Source organism: Pongo pygmaeus, chromosome 8 (genome assembly GCF_028885625.2).
Source record: "Pongo pygmaeus isolate AG05252 chromosome 8, NHGRI_mPonPyg2-v2.0_pri, whole genome shotgun sequence".
Taxonomy (NCBI): Eukaryota; Metazoa; Chordata; class Mammalia; order Primates; family Hominidae; genus Pongo; species Pongo pygmaeus.
The window spans coordinates 132,809,997-132,828,009 of NC_072381.2; the positions used below are offsets into that span (position 1 = coordinate 132,809,997).

At 44.5% G+C, this 18,013-nt stretch overlaps 1 protein-coding gene across 2 annotated transcripts in view; it reads left to right on the forward strand.

Moving 5' to 3' along the window:
• DOCK1 (dedicator of cytokinesis 1) overlaps nucleotides 1-18,013 on the forward strand; it is a 550,965-nt gene that overhangs the window by 474,634 nt on the left and 58,318 nt on the right. For both annotated transcript variants that reach the window (XM_054503625.2, XM_054503626.2), the window contains exons 36-38: nucleotides 4,227-4,267; nucleotides 5,438-5,528; nucleotides 8,980-9,099. In XM_054503625.2, the coding sequence (XP_054359600.1) occupies nucleotides 4,227-4,267; nucleotides 5,438-5,528; nucleotides 8,980-9,099 (252 nt within the window). The remainder of the gene's footprint in view (nucleotides 1-4,226; nucleotides 4,268-5,437; nucleotides 5,529-8,979; nucleotides 9,100-18,013) is intronic.

Here is an 18,013-nt window from a genome sequence, read left to right on the forward strand (position 1 = left end):
GAACAAATTGAAAACAGTCAACAATTATTAGTTCCATCTTCTTAGATCTGTAGACAAACTTCTGACCCCAAACCCAGAGAAACAGGAGGATACAGAGAACCACAGAGTGGAAGCCCAGGAACGGAAACCACCACTGGAGCCAGTACTAGATTCCTTTTACCCAGTCCATCATGTTCACTTTCAACGTATTATTACAATGCACGCTAAAGACAAAAACACAGTGAAGAGGCAGAGCGGGCGTTAGAACCAGACTCTGATATGGCAGAGGTTTTGAAATCATCAGACCTGCAATTTAAAACAACTATGATGAATATCCTAAGGGCTCTAATGGGAAAAGTAGATAAAACATAAAAGAAGATGGGTAAACTATGTAGAGACACTAAGAAATCATCAAAAACAAATTCTGGAAATCTAAAACACTGTAACGGTGTGAAGAATGCCTCTGATGGTCTCATCAATCAACTGGACACAGAATCTGTGAGCTTGAAAAATCTGAATGTTTGCAGATACATCATGGTGTCTTAGGCTACTGTAGAAATTACTGGCCTCTGATGTCTGGCCCTGAGGTCTGGGCCATGGCTGTGTTTGTCTTTATATTCACCTGGAGACTGACCAAGTGGTACAGCAGCAAGCTCTGCCCCAGGTCAGTTGGTCTGATCTTCCAGACAGAAAAGAACCTGACGCTTGCTTCACTGTCTTCTTGCACTCTGACCAACGTTCAAAGCAATTTATTGTCATGGTGCCTATGTGATTGACATGAAATAGGAACCATTATTTTTCTATTTGGGAAGAAATGGAGAACTTTACAAAATCCTTCCCTACTATGGACATAACTTTCTAGTGTTCCTTCTAATCCTCAAGGGGATCTAAGAGGCTGATAAGTGCCCAGAAGGAAGAATTATCAATAAGTTTATTAGTCTTCCAACTTTGATGATTGAGACTTCTGTTTGTTTTAAGCAAGATCTCTTATGCTCACCAGGACATGAAACAGTGGAGAAATGGTGGTGTGCTCTGAATATGGGCTCTTACTACCTGAATCTAGGGTCAGAAAACAAACTTGTAATAAAACCTACAACCACAGTTTCTAATGTGAACCTGTGTTCCTCTTTCATTCAGAGCCAGACTCAGTGCCCACGTACTTTTACTGTGGTCTGCACTTGCTCAGTTTTAACTAAGAAACACACCCAGGGTTCTCAAGATTATCTGACATTATTAACTTTCTTCAAATGGGAACGTCCTGAATCATTTGATGAAAAATCAAGTGTTCTGCTCTTAACCATCTCCTGGGGATGATAAAATGGATCCCAACTGTCACAGTTTTTTCATTTAGAAAATAAATCTGTGGAATAAAGAGAAACAAGAAACCAGAGTTTTAAAGATAGGTAGATAGGTCTCCTAACCATAGATACTCACTGCCCAGCTCAATTTCCTGGTCAGTTTTTCCCTTTTCTCCTGGTACTTTTATTACAGAAACAGTGTGTAATAGAGATGGATATGTATAACCATCTCCAAATGAATATAGATGTATAGATATTGGAGATGTATAAAGTATACTGTTAGTCACTAAGAAGAAATGAAGCCTAAAGTTAAAAAATTAAATTAATAAAATAAAGAACATAGAATTTACCAATGCTCTTTAAGTCTGTTGCCACGTTTCCTTTAGAACCAGCTTTGTGGTTTCTTACAAAACACAGTTAGTGGAACATTGTAAGTTGTGTAGGCTCCTTCATGTCCTATTTTCTTGCCCTTGAAAAAACAAAAATAGGACCGGGTGCGGTGGCTCACGCCTGTTGCACTTTGGGAGGCCAAGGAGGGACGATCACTTGAGGTCAGGAGTTTGATAACAGCCTGGCCAACATGGTAAAACCCCGTCTCTACTAAAAATACAAAAATTAGCTGGGCATGGTGTTGGGTGCCTGTAATCCCAGGTACTCGGGAGGCTGAGGCAAGAGAATAGCTTGAACCTGGGAGGTGGAGGTTGCAGTGAGCCTAGATCACACCACTGCACTCCAGCCTGGGCAACAGAGGTAGACTCTGTCTCAAAAAAAAAAAAAAAGAAGAAAGAAAATGAAAAAGCAAGAGACGCAGCAGTCACTCTGCTTGGCCACCTAAGTCCCCAGGACGTCTCCTGCAAGGATGTCTGCATGTATGTTGGATCTTGGATGTATATTTGTAATGCTTTAACTAGAATTTCACTGACAGCTCATAATCGAGCATCTTTAATTATTGGTCATTAATGTTGCTGAGTGTCACTTAGTGCTTCTGTGCAGTCATCCACACGTTCCATCTCTGAGACTGGTAGACTCGTCATTATTTGCAGGTGCTGGTTACTTCTCTTCCTGGCCTCTTGACAAGGCTAATTAAATGCAGAGTGGGGTACAGTATTTTTAAAATCTTGGTATCTGTTTTAGTCCAAATTGGAAATATAATGCAGATGTCTGCGTTCTAAAAGATCAATGCCTAGCGGTGGATTGGAGTTGGGGGGCCGGTCCCAATGGGGTTCCTCTGGGAGCTGAGCTGCAAGCTTGGCACAGACGTCAGTCAGCGCTGGTGTGGGGGGACTTGAGAGACAAGGCTGCCCGCGGAGCCCAGGAGTGGGAGCACCACGTGAACCTTTACGTAAGAAACACAAAGGTTTTATATAGAAATTGGGATTGGAGATGAGTGTACTTCGGTTGTGGAGAGGTTTTGAAGTCCTAGGAAGGGAACAGGACTCAGCACAGGCAGAAAATAGAAGACATTTCGTATCTCCGAGAGAGGAATTAAGGTCGCATGATATTCGTGTTGTGAAATTGTAAAGAAAAATGATCAAAACCTTAGAAAGGATTAAAAATACGGGTACAAAAGGGGATGGTGTGAAACCGTAGCTTGTAAATACTGGCGAGTTTGAGTTGGAAATGAAGGGCTTATCCTCTGCCTTTGATGCAGATTCTCTTTGTTGCGACACTGAGTTGTCAGCTGAAAATATCCTCATTACTGAGCCGTGTCATATGAACTGGAGGACGTTAAAGTGTCACCGGCAACAAAACTTGAAAATCTTGGTGCATTTTTCTAAATGTGCCCCTGCTTATTTTCTAGACTTAGTTATCATTTCTTTTCAGAGACATCAATTGTAGAAGCAACGCTGGGTTTTGCTCATGAAATTCAAGAGCCTATGCCATTTCTTGGATAATTGTATGTCTCTGTAATGGTGATATTCACTAGTTACTTCAGGCTCCGATTCTAGGGGCTAACATCATTTTTAGGTGCTAAATTTCACATTGAAAGTGACTCTGATGTTTCCTTACCTTAGGCCTTGTGGGGTGACTTCTGTGCCTCTGGTGACTCCTGTGTGAAAAAGATTTTAAAGTGTTTATGGAGATGTTCACCTTAAGAAATATAATTTTCATAGAAATGTTATTGCTCAACCAGACGATATTTTCCAGTAAATATGTAGAAATAATCCATTGGTTTTAATCTACTAACTAACTAAGCTTTCTCCATCAGTGTTTATACACAGGGGGCTTTTGCAGAGGCAGCCCTTTTTTTTAACCGTGGTTTGGAAAGTTTGTCTGCCTGGAACAGTGCTGTCTACCAGAAAGTTCTGGGATAATGGAAGTGTCTTGTGTCTACACTGTTTGATACAGTAGACTGGCCCCATGTGGCTGTTAAGCACTCCAAGTGTGGCAAGTGCAGCTGGGGAAGTGAATTATTTATTCAGTGTTAATTAAATTTACTTTGCCTTTTAATATATGTGGCTACTGGCTAGTGTATTGCATGACTCAGGCCTGTATTATCATATTGCCTTTTTGTAGCTCTTGCTGAGGCTGGGCCCAGAAAGCTTTAAATCATGTTGATGATGCTTATTTGCTTATTCCCAAATTTGGGATATTTATTTGTGTATTCATTTATTCTAATGAGATTACTATAGCTAAGATATCATGTCTTCATGTCTTTTTGGGCAATACCTTGTTTTAATTAAAGACAAGTGACTTTCAAGTGGCAGAAGTTGATTTTAGTCATCACAGTGTTCAGTGTAGAAATGTAATTGTGTTTGACTAGCAAAAAAAAAAGTGAAGAACCGTGTAAGATGGTTTTGCAATTTATGTGAATTTATGGTTCTGATCCGGAGCTGGGTCCATTTGGATGTGTTTGACACAAGATGAAGTATCTTGAATTTTTATTGTGCATGTGATACCTTTTGTGGAACAGATTTCTTAAAACAGTATTATGGTTTAACTTTTCAGAATTTCTACAAAGAAATTGAAAGAGAAGAAATGTATATAAGGTATGTATGCATCACGCTTGTCTGCATGTTAATTATAAATAATAATATATGTTGTATGTTTACGTATTCTAAGAAATGTGTTATAGCCACAAAGGTTTATTTTGTAGAAAATTGTGAAACGTATAAGGTAGAGTTTGGTGGAGCTCCCAGGTACATTCTCAGCTCTTGTGTAGCTTGTCCAGACCAGTGCAGAGTTCTTGGTGGTCACCATTAGCCAACTCAGAAGCAAAACTACAAATAATTGTTTCACAGCGTTTTGTACCTGTTGACCAACTCATGTGGCCCTTTTGCAAAAAGATAAGAACATAAATTTTAATGTTTCACAGTAAGTTATATGATCCAGTGAGAAATCCAGTTATAACTTTACCAGACATAGGGGAGTTATAATTTTTCAGTGTGCTGTTAGTTAACTGATGCCACAGTCCCATGTTTTTTATGTCTTTCTTCCATGAAGAAGAGAAACATTTTGCATTTCCTGCTGGATTTTGCTCCCCTACTCGCCTTGCTCCCTGGAGTGAGGGACTGTGATTGAGTGAGGGACTGTGATTGAGCCCTTCTCTCTTGGTTACTTCTAAAGTCTAGTGTCAAATAATTAGCAAGATTACCACTCTGGAGACTAGAAGGATGTAACCTATGCGGCATGAGTTTTTAGTGATGTGTTTATTACACTGAGTGTGATTGTCTACTTTTCTATTTCTAAGATTGTTTTTACTTCTCCTTTTTAAAAACATACTATGTGAATTTAATAACTCAGTTACCTTTATTTCTTTATGGCAAAGAAATTCTTTTGATCACATTGATTGTAATCATTGGAGCTCTTTATTCGGATGGATTTGTATTTTTACGGATTTTTTTGTACATTTGGACTCAGTAGAAATGCAGGAAATCACAATCAAGCATTGTGTGTCTCATTAAAAATGTTTAAGGGAAAATGAAAAGGAATGAAAAATTTGAAGGAAAATTCTACCTTTGTGTATCATCTTTATTTTTTTCCTGAGTTTTTCTTAGTGCTTTCTATACCAAAAATTTTTAAGGCATTATAAATTATGAACATTGTAAAAGGAAAGTGTAGCCGTGATTTACTGTTGAACATAGAATTTAGCTCTTGCAATCCTCAACACAGATTATTTAGTGACATTTTAAGGACATACCTCTGTTTTATTGTCTCAGGTATTTGTACAAGCTCTGTGACCTGCACAAGGAGTGTGATAACTACACCGAAGCAGCTTACACCTTGCTTCTCCATGCAAAGCTTCTTAAGGTAATGTCAATTACCAGTCACTTTGATGATTCTATTGTTATAAATTCTAAGCGTATTCAGAATTGTATTTTTCCATGGCAAATTTTAGTGGCCTATAACTTAAGTTTTTATGAAATTGACTAAATAAATGCAAGGATATGAACAAAAATATTTAGGAAGTACTTTGATTAGAGATTTGTCCCTGCTGAATGCAGATTTAATTAGATGTCATAGCAGGTGATCACTGAGCATTATAAACTCCCGTCACTTGGCTGTGAGCTGACAGCAAGTTAGAGATTCTACAATTCCTTGTTCAGGACTCCAGGACTCCAGGATGGTGGAGAACAATATCAAGAAGGAATTTTCCTGGTGGAACAGCTAAGAGATAGGATGAGACATACCCCTAATTGTCTTAGTAAAGAGTCGGGGACCAGATCATGACTTTTCACTCTATCATCAGTTCACGTTGAGACCTCCTGCTAGTGCTCTCTGCCTGATTCTTCTAAAGAGTGTTGCTCCTAGCACAAGTCTGGCATGACAACTGTCTACTCTTAGTGGTTCTTTTATTATTCAGATGGCTTCAGACATTGACTTTCTTTGTTTACAGTGACATATGGATGGATGGATGGATGGATGGATGGATGGATGGATGGATGGATGGATGGATGGATGGATGGATAAATTGCTATACAGCCTCTAGTTTTATATTTCACAACTTCAGCAAGTTATTAGATGATCTTGCTCATGACATCCTTATAAAAATTTGAAAAATTATGAACTGGATAAATAAGAACAGTTACAAGAATTAGAATTTAGTTTGGTGGCATTCCACAAAGACTGCTCATTCAAGGAGTCATGTTTCCAAATCCAGGCCAGCCTCCCAAAAACCAAAAATGTAATGAAAGAAAACCAGAGAAAATTACATTAAATGGGCATTCAGTAGTGTCAATTAGGTAATAGGAGTTAAGGAAGACATTGTGTTATGGAGTAAAACTCTGGTAAGACTCTTTCCGTCTTTGGCCCGATCCTGAAATTTCTGATAGTTTCTGTGACACAAATATACACAGGCTGCCCTAGAGACGTGTGAGCGTGGAAATTTGCCTCTGCCTGGAAACAGCAGTGTCTGTTACAAATAAAACACACAGAGCTCAGCTCAGTCTGGAGGGGCCTCATCAGTTGTCCTCCTGAGGCTGGCTGTCTGAGGACCCATTTGGCCCCATGCCACATAAGGCTCTCCCAAGGAGCATAATTTATGAGGATGGAAATTTCAGTTGGTACATCTGATACCAGCTATCCCACTATGAATTCTGATGGCCTTCATTTATTCAAAACTCAAATTTCAGTAACAAGGTGTTTTTTGCAAATGTGAAGATATTTCTTTTACCCCAGGGAAATTAAAATGGGGTTGACAAACTGCTCACTCAACCCTTACTCCGTCTCTCATAGAACGTAAACTTTTATATGCATGTGTGAATGTAAAACATATATATGTGCATAAAGCATCATTTGTTTAATCATTAGATTTATTGAGTACAGATGGGTTTGTCACAAACTGCATGATGGTTTGTTTCACAACTCAAATCGATAGGCCCGATTGCATTGTTGTTTCCCCTGAGCTTCTGAATTTTCCAGTTTAATGGGGAGTGCTACATAATCTCTCTCCATATCTTTTGTCCCATTACATTTTGCAATTTTTTCTAAATATGTTTTGATATTACTGTAAATGTGAATTCATGCTAATCAACTCACTAAAGAACATGATTTGTGTTGTTGCGAAAATTCTTCAGTATGACAGATATATTATTGTTTGTTAACTGAAAATCCTCAAATAGAATCTTCTCTTTTGGTTAGGTATATCTTTCGTCAAAACCAAGAGCAATAAAAACTTTAGTTTTTCGCCTAGCAATCAAATTATTACATCTCCATGTGGAGGTGGAAGGTAGAGAGGATTTTTGCTTCCCTAGTCAACGTTTTCATTTGCAAAAGTGATTTAAAAATGCAAGGAAGTCATTTGGATTCTGAACTTGCTTGTTCTTAATTTATTTTATTGTGGTTATGTTTCAGAATCTAGTTTTACTTTTATTTTCCATCCTCCAATAAAAGTAGACCAATTTATGTTGTACAAACTTCAAAGTTAAAGAGTTTGTCCAATTGTGATGGAGATATGCAAGTTCAATTTTAAGGTGAAAAATCTTGCAGACCACTTAAAGGCTTCTCACTCTTGCCTGACCTTTCTGGAAAGGCAGAGCCATACGGGGCCTGTGCCCTGTGCCTGGGAGCCCTGATGTCCAGCGGGAGGTGCTCCCCAGCCCGTGGTTTCAGGAAAGTGGGGCAGGACCTTTGCTAAGACAGTAAGCAGCTGACAGAGCCTTGCCCCGTTGCCTGGACCCCAGCTTCCCACTTAGTGCCTTTGCAGCACCTTCCCTGGCCTGGCTGAAAACAGGGTCAAGCTCCCTCTCCTATGGCCAGCAATAAGCAAGCCCATGCTCACCGTGTCCTCCTGTGAGCCTCCAGGCTGCCCAGTGGGAGCACATGCCTCCTGCCCTTAGGTGCCCGTGGAGTCTTTTTCGCAGTGTTCTTTTTCTTGTTCTGTTTTTTTTTTTTCTTCTTCTTCTTGTGGAAGGGTCTTGCTCTGTTGTCCAGGCTAGAGTGCAGTGGCCCGGTCCTAGCTCACGCCGTGTTGTTCTGTGTCATTATTCTCTAATGTAGAATCGCACCATCCTGGGGGTCAGGCATCTTCCGCCTCCTCTTTGACCTAGTTTGTGGCACACAGCAGGTCCTCATCAAATAGCTGCTGAATTTTATTGAACCCTATACTTAATGCCACCGATGTGTTGAGCCCAAGTTCAGGAGCTGACACGTTGTATCTGTCAAGTGGCCTCGCCTTCCCTCTGGCATGTCTCCTCGTGCATCTTCAGCTCACACGCCAACTGCACCACTGCTTCCAGGAATACTGGCCAAGCCCTGACTCTGTGCCCAGCACCTTGCCTATGGCTGATGGTGCAAAGACACCTCCCCATCTTTAAGGAGCTTGACAGCCTTTCTAGTCCCTTTCTGGGTGACTTGTGTGTTCCATGTACCATCTTTGCTGTTGATTAAAATGCCAACCCATGCAGCACCGAGACCAGAGCCCTGGGGTGCCACTCTTAGGATGGCCCTGGATCACCTGGTTCCTGATTTGTCCCAGGATGTTAGGAGGTGTCATTTGCAAGCTGCCAGTTCTGTGCTTTCCAGAACCTGCTGGGTTTTTCTTTTGTCTGAACCCCACTGCAGCTGTGCCTCCCCCAAGTCTTTTATGCCTGTCGGTATGTCCGGACAGAGGCTCTGTCCTGGCAATCCCCAGCCTGTTGACAGCAGCCACACGTGTCTCCAGAATCGCAGCCCACACGCGTGTCCGATGCAAAGCTCACACCGTTCTGACGTCCCTGGGTGTGTCCGCCTCGGGTCCGCTCATGCTCTGCTTCTCCCTTAGTGGTCGGAGGATGTGTGTGTGGCCCACCTCACCCAGCGGGACGGGTACCAGGCCACCACGCAGGGACAGCTGAAGGAGCAGCTCTACCAGGAAATCATCCACTACTTCGACAAAGGCAAGGTAAAACACAAAAAGCAATCGTTCTTGTTTTCCTCTTTCCATGCACCTACCTGCAGCGTTGTAAACACGTTTTTTAGCATGTGATTTTTGCAGAACCAGAAATTTATTACAAATTGTATATTGAAATGTTTTATGCATGTTCCTTCAGCTTGCGCTTAAAAGTAGAAATCTTTTTTTTAAAAAAAAATCAATAGCCCTTTTATAGATGCTCTAAAAAAGCACCAAGTATTTTTATAACCCTTACCAGAGGGAACTAAGTCTGGAACACTGATTCGGAGGTGTTTCCGTGCCCACAGAGCTAATGTATTCCTTTGACATCCTGCATCTTTCTGTTGTCACGGAAGAATTAATCCCATGGTAGGATGGATGTTGCTCCATCCTGGTGGCTTCTAGTTTAATTGGCTTAAACAAAATTATAGATTCCACTTGACTTCCACTAAAAGGAAACCTGCTGTCATTTTAATCAGCCAGTATTATATTTGATCACTGTAGTTCTTGTGATTAAGATATGCAGTAACTATTTTAAAAAAAAAAAAAAGGTGTTTCAATTTCAGAAGTTTTTAAAACCTGCCACCGGAGTGACATTGGAACTCCTTGTTTGGTTTCATCAAGATTCCTAACTCATTTCAGAACCTGTTTTCTTTTTCTTTTTTTTCTTTGAGAAAACTGACTAGCACACTTCATGAAGGTACCGACGTTCACATCCTAGGGCTGCTGTAGCACAAACTGGGTGGCTTTCAACCACGGGAATGTATTCTCATAGCTTAGTGCTGGGAGCTGCAAGGTCACGGTGTTGGCGTGGCCGCCCCCTCTGAAGACTGCAGGGGAAAATCTGCCCCGTGCCTTTTCCTTTGCGTGTGTTGCTGGCGGTCTCTGGCACTGGTCATCTGTAACCACATCGCTCCAAGCCTTTCCTCCGTCATCACAGGCCTTCTCCTCATGCGAGTCTCTGTCTCAATCTCCTTCTCGTTAGGAGGTACCAGCGGTTAGATGAGGGCCCACTCTCCTCCAGCAGGTCCTCATCTTCCCTTGATTACATCCAAATACCCTGTTTCCAAATAAGGTCAGATTCAGAAATACCAGGGGTTAGGACTTCAAATATTTCTGGGGACACAGTCCTACCCACAATTGCACTGATGCCCGGGAGGGATGATGGCTGCCCCTTTTTGTGGCTGTTGATGTAAACCAAACCCCACTGAAAACAATGACCTAACAGAGTCCCCGTGGTCACGAGCTTGGGATTCTGCTCACATTTGGAGTAAGCGTTGCTGCATCCTTTATTTGTCCCTGCCATTCTTGACACAGGGAGAAAGTCTGACGTTTTCAGAATGGCATGTGGGCTCCCAAAGGCTGCTTGGAAATAAGGATCGGAAATGTTCTGTGAATTACACCCAGTCCTGTAGTTTAGGGGTCCCCAAACCCCAGGTCCTCAGCCTCTGGTACAGGTCGTGGCCTGTTAGGAACCAGGCCGCACAGCAGCAGGTGAGCAACGGGTGAGCGAGCAAAGCTTCATCTGTGTTTACAGCCCTTCCCCATCGCCCACATTACCACCTGAGCTCCGCGTCCTGCCAGATCAGCAGCACCATTAGATTCTCACAGGAGCATGATGCCTGTTGTGAACTGTGCATGTGAGGGATCTAGGTGCCATACTTCTTATGAGAATCTAATGCCTGATGATCTGTCACTGTCTCCCATCTTCCCCTGATGGGATCATCTAGTTGCAGGAAAACAACCTCAGGCTCCCACTGATTCTACATGATGGTGAGTTGTATAATTATTTCGTTATGTGTTACAATGTAATAATAATAGAAATAAAGTGCACGATAAATGTAATGCCGTTGAATCATCCTGAAACCATCCCCTACCCCAGTCCATGGAAAAATTTTCCTCCCTGAAACCAGTCCCCGGTGCCAAAAAGGTTGGGGACTGCTGCTGTAGTGGAACAGGATATATTTTTGTTCCACTTGAATGAGAAGCTTTGAGGATTAGGGCCAATTACTAAAATTGTACTAGGTTAGCCAGGAGAATCCTGTTTCTCAGCAAACTGGTAAAGAAATGGAGCAAATGCAGCCATCCCTTCCCCGCAGTGGCTTCTTGGCTCCAGGGTGAGCAGTGCTACAGAATGGGCAGGGCAGGAGGCAGGGACCCTAGGGTGGCCGGGAGGCCTGAGGGCCAGAGGTCACCAGACTGAAGGAATATGTGCATTTGTTGATGGCTGTTGCCAGGCTCTCTTTGTGGCAGCAGATCCTCTGACCAGCGTTGGCTCCCGCGACCTCTCCACCCTCATTCCTTTCCTTGCCCTCTGCATTCCAGCCACACTGGCCCTTCTGCGTCCTGAAATGCACCAGCCCTCCCTAACACTGCCCAGCGGGTTTCTGCTGCGCTGCCTTGAGGACATTGCTTGTGTCAGTTTTCCTTTTTCTGCCTGTACCATTTTGTCACTTGAATTAGCTTTTTCTAAGCCAGGCTTTCTCAATCTGGGCACGATTGGCATTCTGGGGTGTTTCTTTGTGGTAAAGGACCACGCGTGCATGGTGGACTCAAGGAATGTCTCCCTGCAGTGCCCTGGGCTTACTCCTTCCTGTCTCAGCTTAAATGTCACCTCTTCTCCAGCCACGGAAACATCCTCTTTTCTCCTTTATGGCGCCCACTATCATTTGCAATGATAGATTTGCTTGTGTGTTTCTTTAATGAGTTCCCCAGTAGGCTCTGAGCTCTGTGAAGACAGAGCCTCACACGTCGATTCCCCACCATGCATCTAATGCTCGGAACAGTGCCTGGCACACAGCACTTGCTCGTTACGTTATGGACGTGTGTGGAAAGAACAAACAAATGAATGAAAAGTCAGCATTTAACAATGCTTCCTGACAGATGAGAAATGCTCATGTATGGCAGGACAGGTGGCCTTCAATAAATGATAAATCAAAAAACAGAGTCTTTTTTTTTTTAGCAAAGGTAGCCAAATATCTTTTTCTACATTGTGATAGTTCATCAAAAAAATCACATGGAGGGGCAAAACGAATGTGTTCGCTTCAGAACAGTGGTTCTCAACTGAGATCTGCAGGAGGCATTGTGGGTTCTTCTGACTGGGGGAAGAGAAGGTGCTGCTAACCCTCCAACAGTGCACAATGGCCCCCACACCAGAAAGAAATAGCCCAGAATCCCTGTCGTGTCCAGGTTGGGAAAGCCTGCCTTAGAAAAAATGAATTCAAGTGACGAAATGGGATGGGCAGCTAAAGCAAAACAGACTCAAGGAATGTCCTCAGATGTCCCTGTGTTTTGGTGGAGACAGAACAAGGGCTATGGCAAAGTGATCATTGGCTGGCCTTGAATCAGAATGAGTTTTAGGAGGATTCTCTTCATGGTAGTTGTATTGATAAAACCGATGGAAAAGCCACTTCTGAATATCCATAATATTTCCACGAGAATGTTAAAAAGGAACAAAGCCTCCTTATCCCTGTAAAACTAAAGTGACACGAAGAACAGGTGCTGGAAAGAATTTGATAAAATGAAACTTGAAGTATCTGAGTGATCAGCTGCAAGGCAAAAAATTCATTTTAACATCAACAAGCATTACATTTTCTGGGAAAAAGAGCAGTAGGAAATAATTCATCTTCTGTAACAATCTGGATGGCCTGCACTAGAGTTTGAACCTCTCCGAATCGCCATGGCTCCAAACAGCACAGGTGTGTTTCTCACACATGCTCCGTGTCCTCCTTTTCGCTCGGAACCCAGGTGAACAGAGGTTCCGCCACAGAGGAACACAGCCGGAGAGGACAGCAAGGAGTCCCCAACCCTGGGGCTTCTGCCCCAAAATGACAGTGTTCATGTCGTTGGCTGAAGCAGATCACATGGTCACCCCAGACTTCAAGGGGTGGAGAAGTGCCCTTAGGGGCAAGTGAGTGTGAGCGGCACCCACGTGCACCACACAGCTCGTTAGACAGGTGAGTCGGGTTCCAATCAAGAGCACCATCCAATCTACATTAACAAAAGTTCATCTAGAAATCCCCTAAGTATGCATGTATTCTGAGAAAGACGACGTCCACACTAGTCTCCCAAATAACTTGGCTTCCCCGGCAACTAGAGATGTGAGAATAGCATCCCATAAAACTTGCTGGGCCTCAATCCTCGTTTCTTCGTCGTGGAGTTTGCTCTTCCGTTAAAGAGGGGGCTTAGGTAGGCAGGACCCTGCAGGAGAAGCAGCCTGAGAGAATGGGCTCCTGACCCCCGTGACTGCGATGTGGGGAATCCCACCAGGTGGCCGGTGCAGGAGGAAGGGAGTCACAGGAGAAGCTCAAAGTGTGACATTTTGTGCCAGACTTAGAATCACTTTTGTTTAAGAAACAAGGCTGAGGCCTGAGTATCCCTGGCTGCTTTGGGGATGTGCCATCATTTGAGAAATAACGTCCTCCTGCCTTTCCTAAATGCAGTGGAATGACAAAGGCCATGGCTGAAGGTTGAGAAGCTTGAAGTTGGGAGGGCCCAGGGCATACCTTTCCACACTCCATTCCCAGATTGCAATTATCTCGGGGGAAAAATACTTTTTAAATGGTCCACAGGTCATCACAGGACTTAGTGGGCAGGTGACACAGCCCAAGGAGACTTGAAGGAGGGCCTTGATCCGTGTGGGGCCCTGATATGGTTTGGATCTGGGTCCCTGCCCAAATCTCAAGTCGTTGTAATCTCCAGTGTTGGAGGTGGGGCCTGGTGGGAAGTGATTGGGTCATAAGGGTGGATTTCCTCCTTGGTGCTGTGTCGTGAGAGTGAGTGAGTTCTCGTGAGATCTGGGTTGTTCAAAAGTGTGTGGGACCGGCCGGGTGTGGTGGCTTGTGCCTGTAATCCCAGCACTTTGGGCTGAGGCAGGCAGATCACCTGAGGTCAGGAGTTTGAGACCAGCCTGGCCAATATGGCAAAACCCCATTTCTACTGAAAATACAAAAATTAGCCCAGTGTGGTGGCAGGCACCTGTAATCCCAGCTACTCGGGAGGCTGAGGCATGAGAATCGCTTGAACCTGGGAGGCGGAGGTTGCAGTGAGCCGAGATCGAGCCATTGCACTCCAGCCTGAGTAACAGAGACTCTGTCTCAAAAAAAAAAAAAAGTCTGTGGGACCTCCCTGCCTTCTGCTCTCGGTCCTGTGCCTGCTTTGCCTTCTGCCATGAGTATAAGCTCCCTGACGCCTCCCCAGAAGCAGCTGCTGCCATGCTTTCTGGACAGCCTATGGAACTGTGAGCTGATTAAACCTCTTTTCTTTATACATTACTCAGTTTCAGATCTTTCTTTAAGCCCTCCGAGCAGCTGAGCACCAGAGAAACCAGCTCTCAATTATTCGGTAGGACTCTAACCCTTACTGTTGTCCAGTACTGAGTCCTGAGCCACATGTGGCCATTGGGCCCGTGGGAACCATCTTTCTAAGATGAAGTACAAAAAAACAAATGTTCTTATGGGCTGAGATGCATCCCCCCAAAATTCCTATGTTGAAGTCCTAACCTTCAGTATTTCAAAATGTGACTGTATTTGGAGATAGGGTCTTTAAAGAGGTAATTAAGGTAAAATGAGGTCATTAGGGTGGGCCCTAATCAAATCTGACTGGTGTCCTTATAAGAAGGGGGATTAGGATACAGACACACACATAGGGAAGACCATGTTGAGGATGCAGCAAGAAAGCGGCCGTCTACAAGCCAAGGAGAGAGGACTCAGAGGAAACCAGCCCTGCAGACCCTTTGATCGCAGAATCCTGGCCTCCAGAACAGTGAGGAAGTGAATGAATGTGACTTGAGGCCCCCAGTACCCAGTCAATGCTTCGTTATGGCAGCCCTGGCAAACTAATACCAATACCAGGTGTCTCATTCATTTGTTTGTGTAGATTTCATGTTGAAATAGTAATATTTTAGATAGAGTCAATATTACTAAAATTAATTTTACTCTTTAAAAGGTAGCAGCTAAGAAAAGGAACAGTCACAGATGTGGCTCCTATTGGGTTCCTGTTGGACGGTGCTGCTCTGAGTCAAAGACTTTGCTCTTGTTGAGCACCAAGAACATCGTCAGACCAGCACTGCCGCCCACATGCGGCTGGGAAGCGGAAGCTGCCCACTGTCCTGTGGGGCCTCACAGGCAGCCAGAATTGCCTGCGTGCCTGTTGGTATCTACTCCTTAGACTACAGGAATATTTAAAAAGCTAAAATATTTCTGAAAGAGTTACAAAATGGGGACTCAAGTCTGGAAAGAATAAAATGTATGTCGAAATGGCAAGGAAAAAAGCATGATCAAGCATGAGCACAAGCACCAAGGGGTTTTTTTCCTGTGACTCAATGTCATTTCTGTAGTGATGAAACAGCTGTCAAGACTACGGCAGTTACCAGCGGGAACCTGGAGGGAAGGGTGGCTTGGGAGTTCTCCCGTGGCCCTGAAGGAAATACAGATGAGGCAAATAGGAGAGAGGTAGAAACAGGCGGCTGCGAAGATAAAGTGTAAGAAATCAAGAAAAAGCAGCATCTCCTTGTTGGAGCAAGACAGAGTTTTCTGATACCTATTTTATTATTAAAATTTAGAATTATGCCCCTTGGTGATGTTGTTTTCATTTGTGCTTTGGACAAATCCCATTATAATCTCATTTTTCATTTCCCGGGCTTAGCAAGGATAAGTCACGTTTGCTCTTCAGGATCTGTCTGTGCACGTTCCTTAGGGAATGCGAGCCTTCCCCGCTGACAGACTGGCTCTAAGATCTGCACCGTCTTGACCCGGTTCTACCTGGGCCACTTCTGAACAACTCAGGCCTCTGGGCAGAAGCCCTGCTGCTAGATCCAGTTCACTTTGTGTCTCCTTGTAAGCTCTCAGTCCCTCTCACCTGGGTCTGTCTGAGATGCCTACCCACTCTCCTCCCCAAGGCCCCATGCCTGTCTGCACCCTTCTGCTCCTGCAGATAGATAGCAGTCTGGTTTCTAATAAAGTGGCCTCTGGATCACAGCGTGAACTGCTTCAAAGATGCCCAAACCTCAGGGATTCCCCCATCTCCTCTGCAGGCGATCCAGGCCTCTCACCTGGCATGAGGCCCCTTAGAGTAGGAATCGAGCCTCCAGATGTACCCTCTCATCACCCACAGCATCTGGCCTTCTGAACATGCCCTCTGATCCCCAAGCCCTTGCACCTTCCCATGGTCTGCCCGGGCGTGGACCAGCTGCTTCTTGCTGCTGTCTCGTGTGACGGCTGCCATGACGGCTGCCTTCTCGCCTTCTGGGCGTATTTCACTGCTCTCAAACTTTCGTGGCTTTTGGAGTTCACTGGGGAATCTTGTTAAAATCCAGATTTTGATTCAGCTGGTCTGGGGTGGGCCCCGAGGCTCTGCATTTCTGAGAAGCTCCCAGGTGATGTCCCAGCTGCTCCAGGGACCATCCCTGAGTCCCCAGGGCCCGTGCTGACTTAAGCTCCTGAGAGCAGAGGAGCAGAGGCAGTGGCTGTGGCTGCCACCTCTGGATCTCCCTCTGAGGGAGCTGTGCGGTGGCCTGGGTTCCACTCCATTTTTTTAAATAGCTTTTTAAAGAGTGGTTTTAGGCTCACAGCAACATTGAACAGTGAGTACCGCCAGGTCCCAGACACTCCCCGCCCACACACATACACAGGCATGGGGCTTTCAGGGTGGTCATTCATTAGTGAGTTGAGCACATTCTGGCCAGCACTTGAGCAAACAGCACACGATCAAGAAGGTGGCCGTCACTCAGACTTTCCACAAAGTTCCTTATTTGGGTCATATTTTGTTTGTTAATGGATCTTGCTTCCTGAGCCAGACTGAGCCCCCAGGAGGACGAAAGGCCATGCCTCCCACCTCTGCACCCCCAGCACCGGGCCGGGGGCAGATCGCACCCCACTCTGCCACGTGCCGCATCGCGGTTGGGTTTTGTCAGTGTGCTCCTTTCCCAAGGCTAACGCTAACTTGACTGTAGCACCACGTTCACTGCAAAAGTTATGGATCAGACAGAGACAAATTCTTGCAGGAGCAGGGCTGGATTTTCCTGTCTAGAATCTTGTATGTTAAAAATAACAATCTTTGTCCAAATGATTACAGCAGTTTATTAAGTGACCGAAGGGGCAGACAAGCATGCAGGGAGGGCCGTCAGCATCCACAGAACTTACCGACCTGACTGAGGGCGCCGCGTGCACCAGGCTCACGTCCTGAGCATGTGCCCGCAGCCCTTGGAGTGTTTACAAGAATTTCCTTGGTTCGATCTTACATGTATTTCATTTTAGGGGAAACAATGCAATTCCGGTTTTACAAATATATTGGGGTAAGGAGACTGAAGACCTCAGTTAAGCTTGGAGACCAGCGATTACTGGGGCTTGCAGTAATCTGATAAAATGGAAGCCAAGTGGGACGTCAGTCTGGCAAAACCATGACCCAGCTACAGCTCCACTGACCCAGCCTGTCTCCTCGTGGCCCATTTCCATATGCAATTAAGGAAATCTTCATTACGTACTTACTCTGTGGAAATATACACCCTAGAGCTCATTCACTGTTTGAAATGTCTACAGCTTCCTAGGGGAAATAGGGGCTTCCAGAATCCAGGACAAGCTTGCCTCCGGACAAGGCTGAGCAGACTGTTAAGGGAGCAGGGGTCTCCATCCCGGGCCCCCTGCGATGGCGTCTGTGCTCCCCAGGAGAGCGGGGGCAGGGGAGCAGGGAGAGACGGGAATCGGGTGATATTAAAGTTTCTCTGCCTTTGTGCTTGGAAACCAGCAAGCAGAGTGGATTTGCTGCTGTTTTATATTGGACACGGGCTTTTGAATGATGTTCTCTTATCTTTCTGTATTTCTTCCCCGCGGAATCATTCTTCTGTTTTTGCTTTTCCACCATTTTTTAAAGTTTTGAATGTCTTTCAGCCTAGCTCTTGGTTTCTTAATCTTTTTCTTTCTCTCTGCAA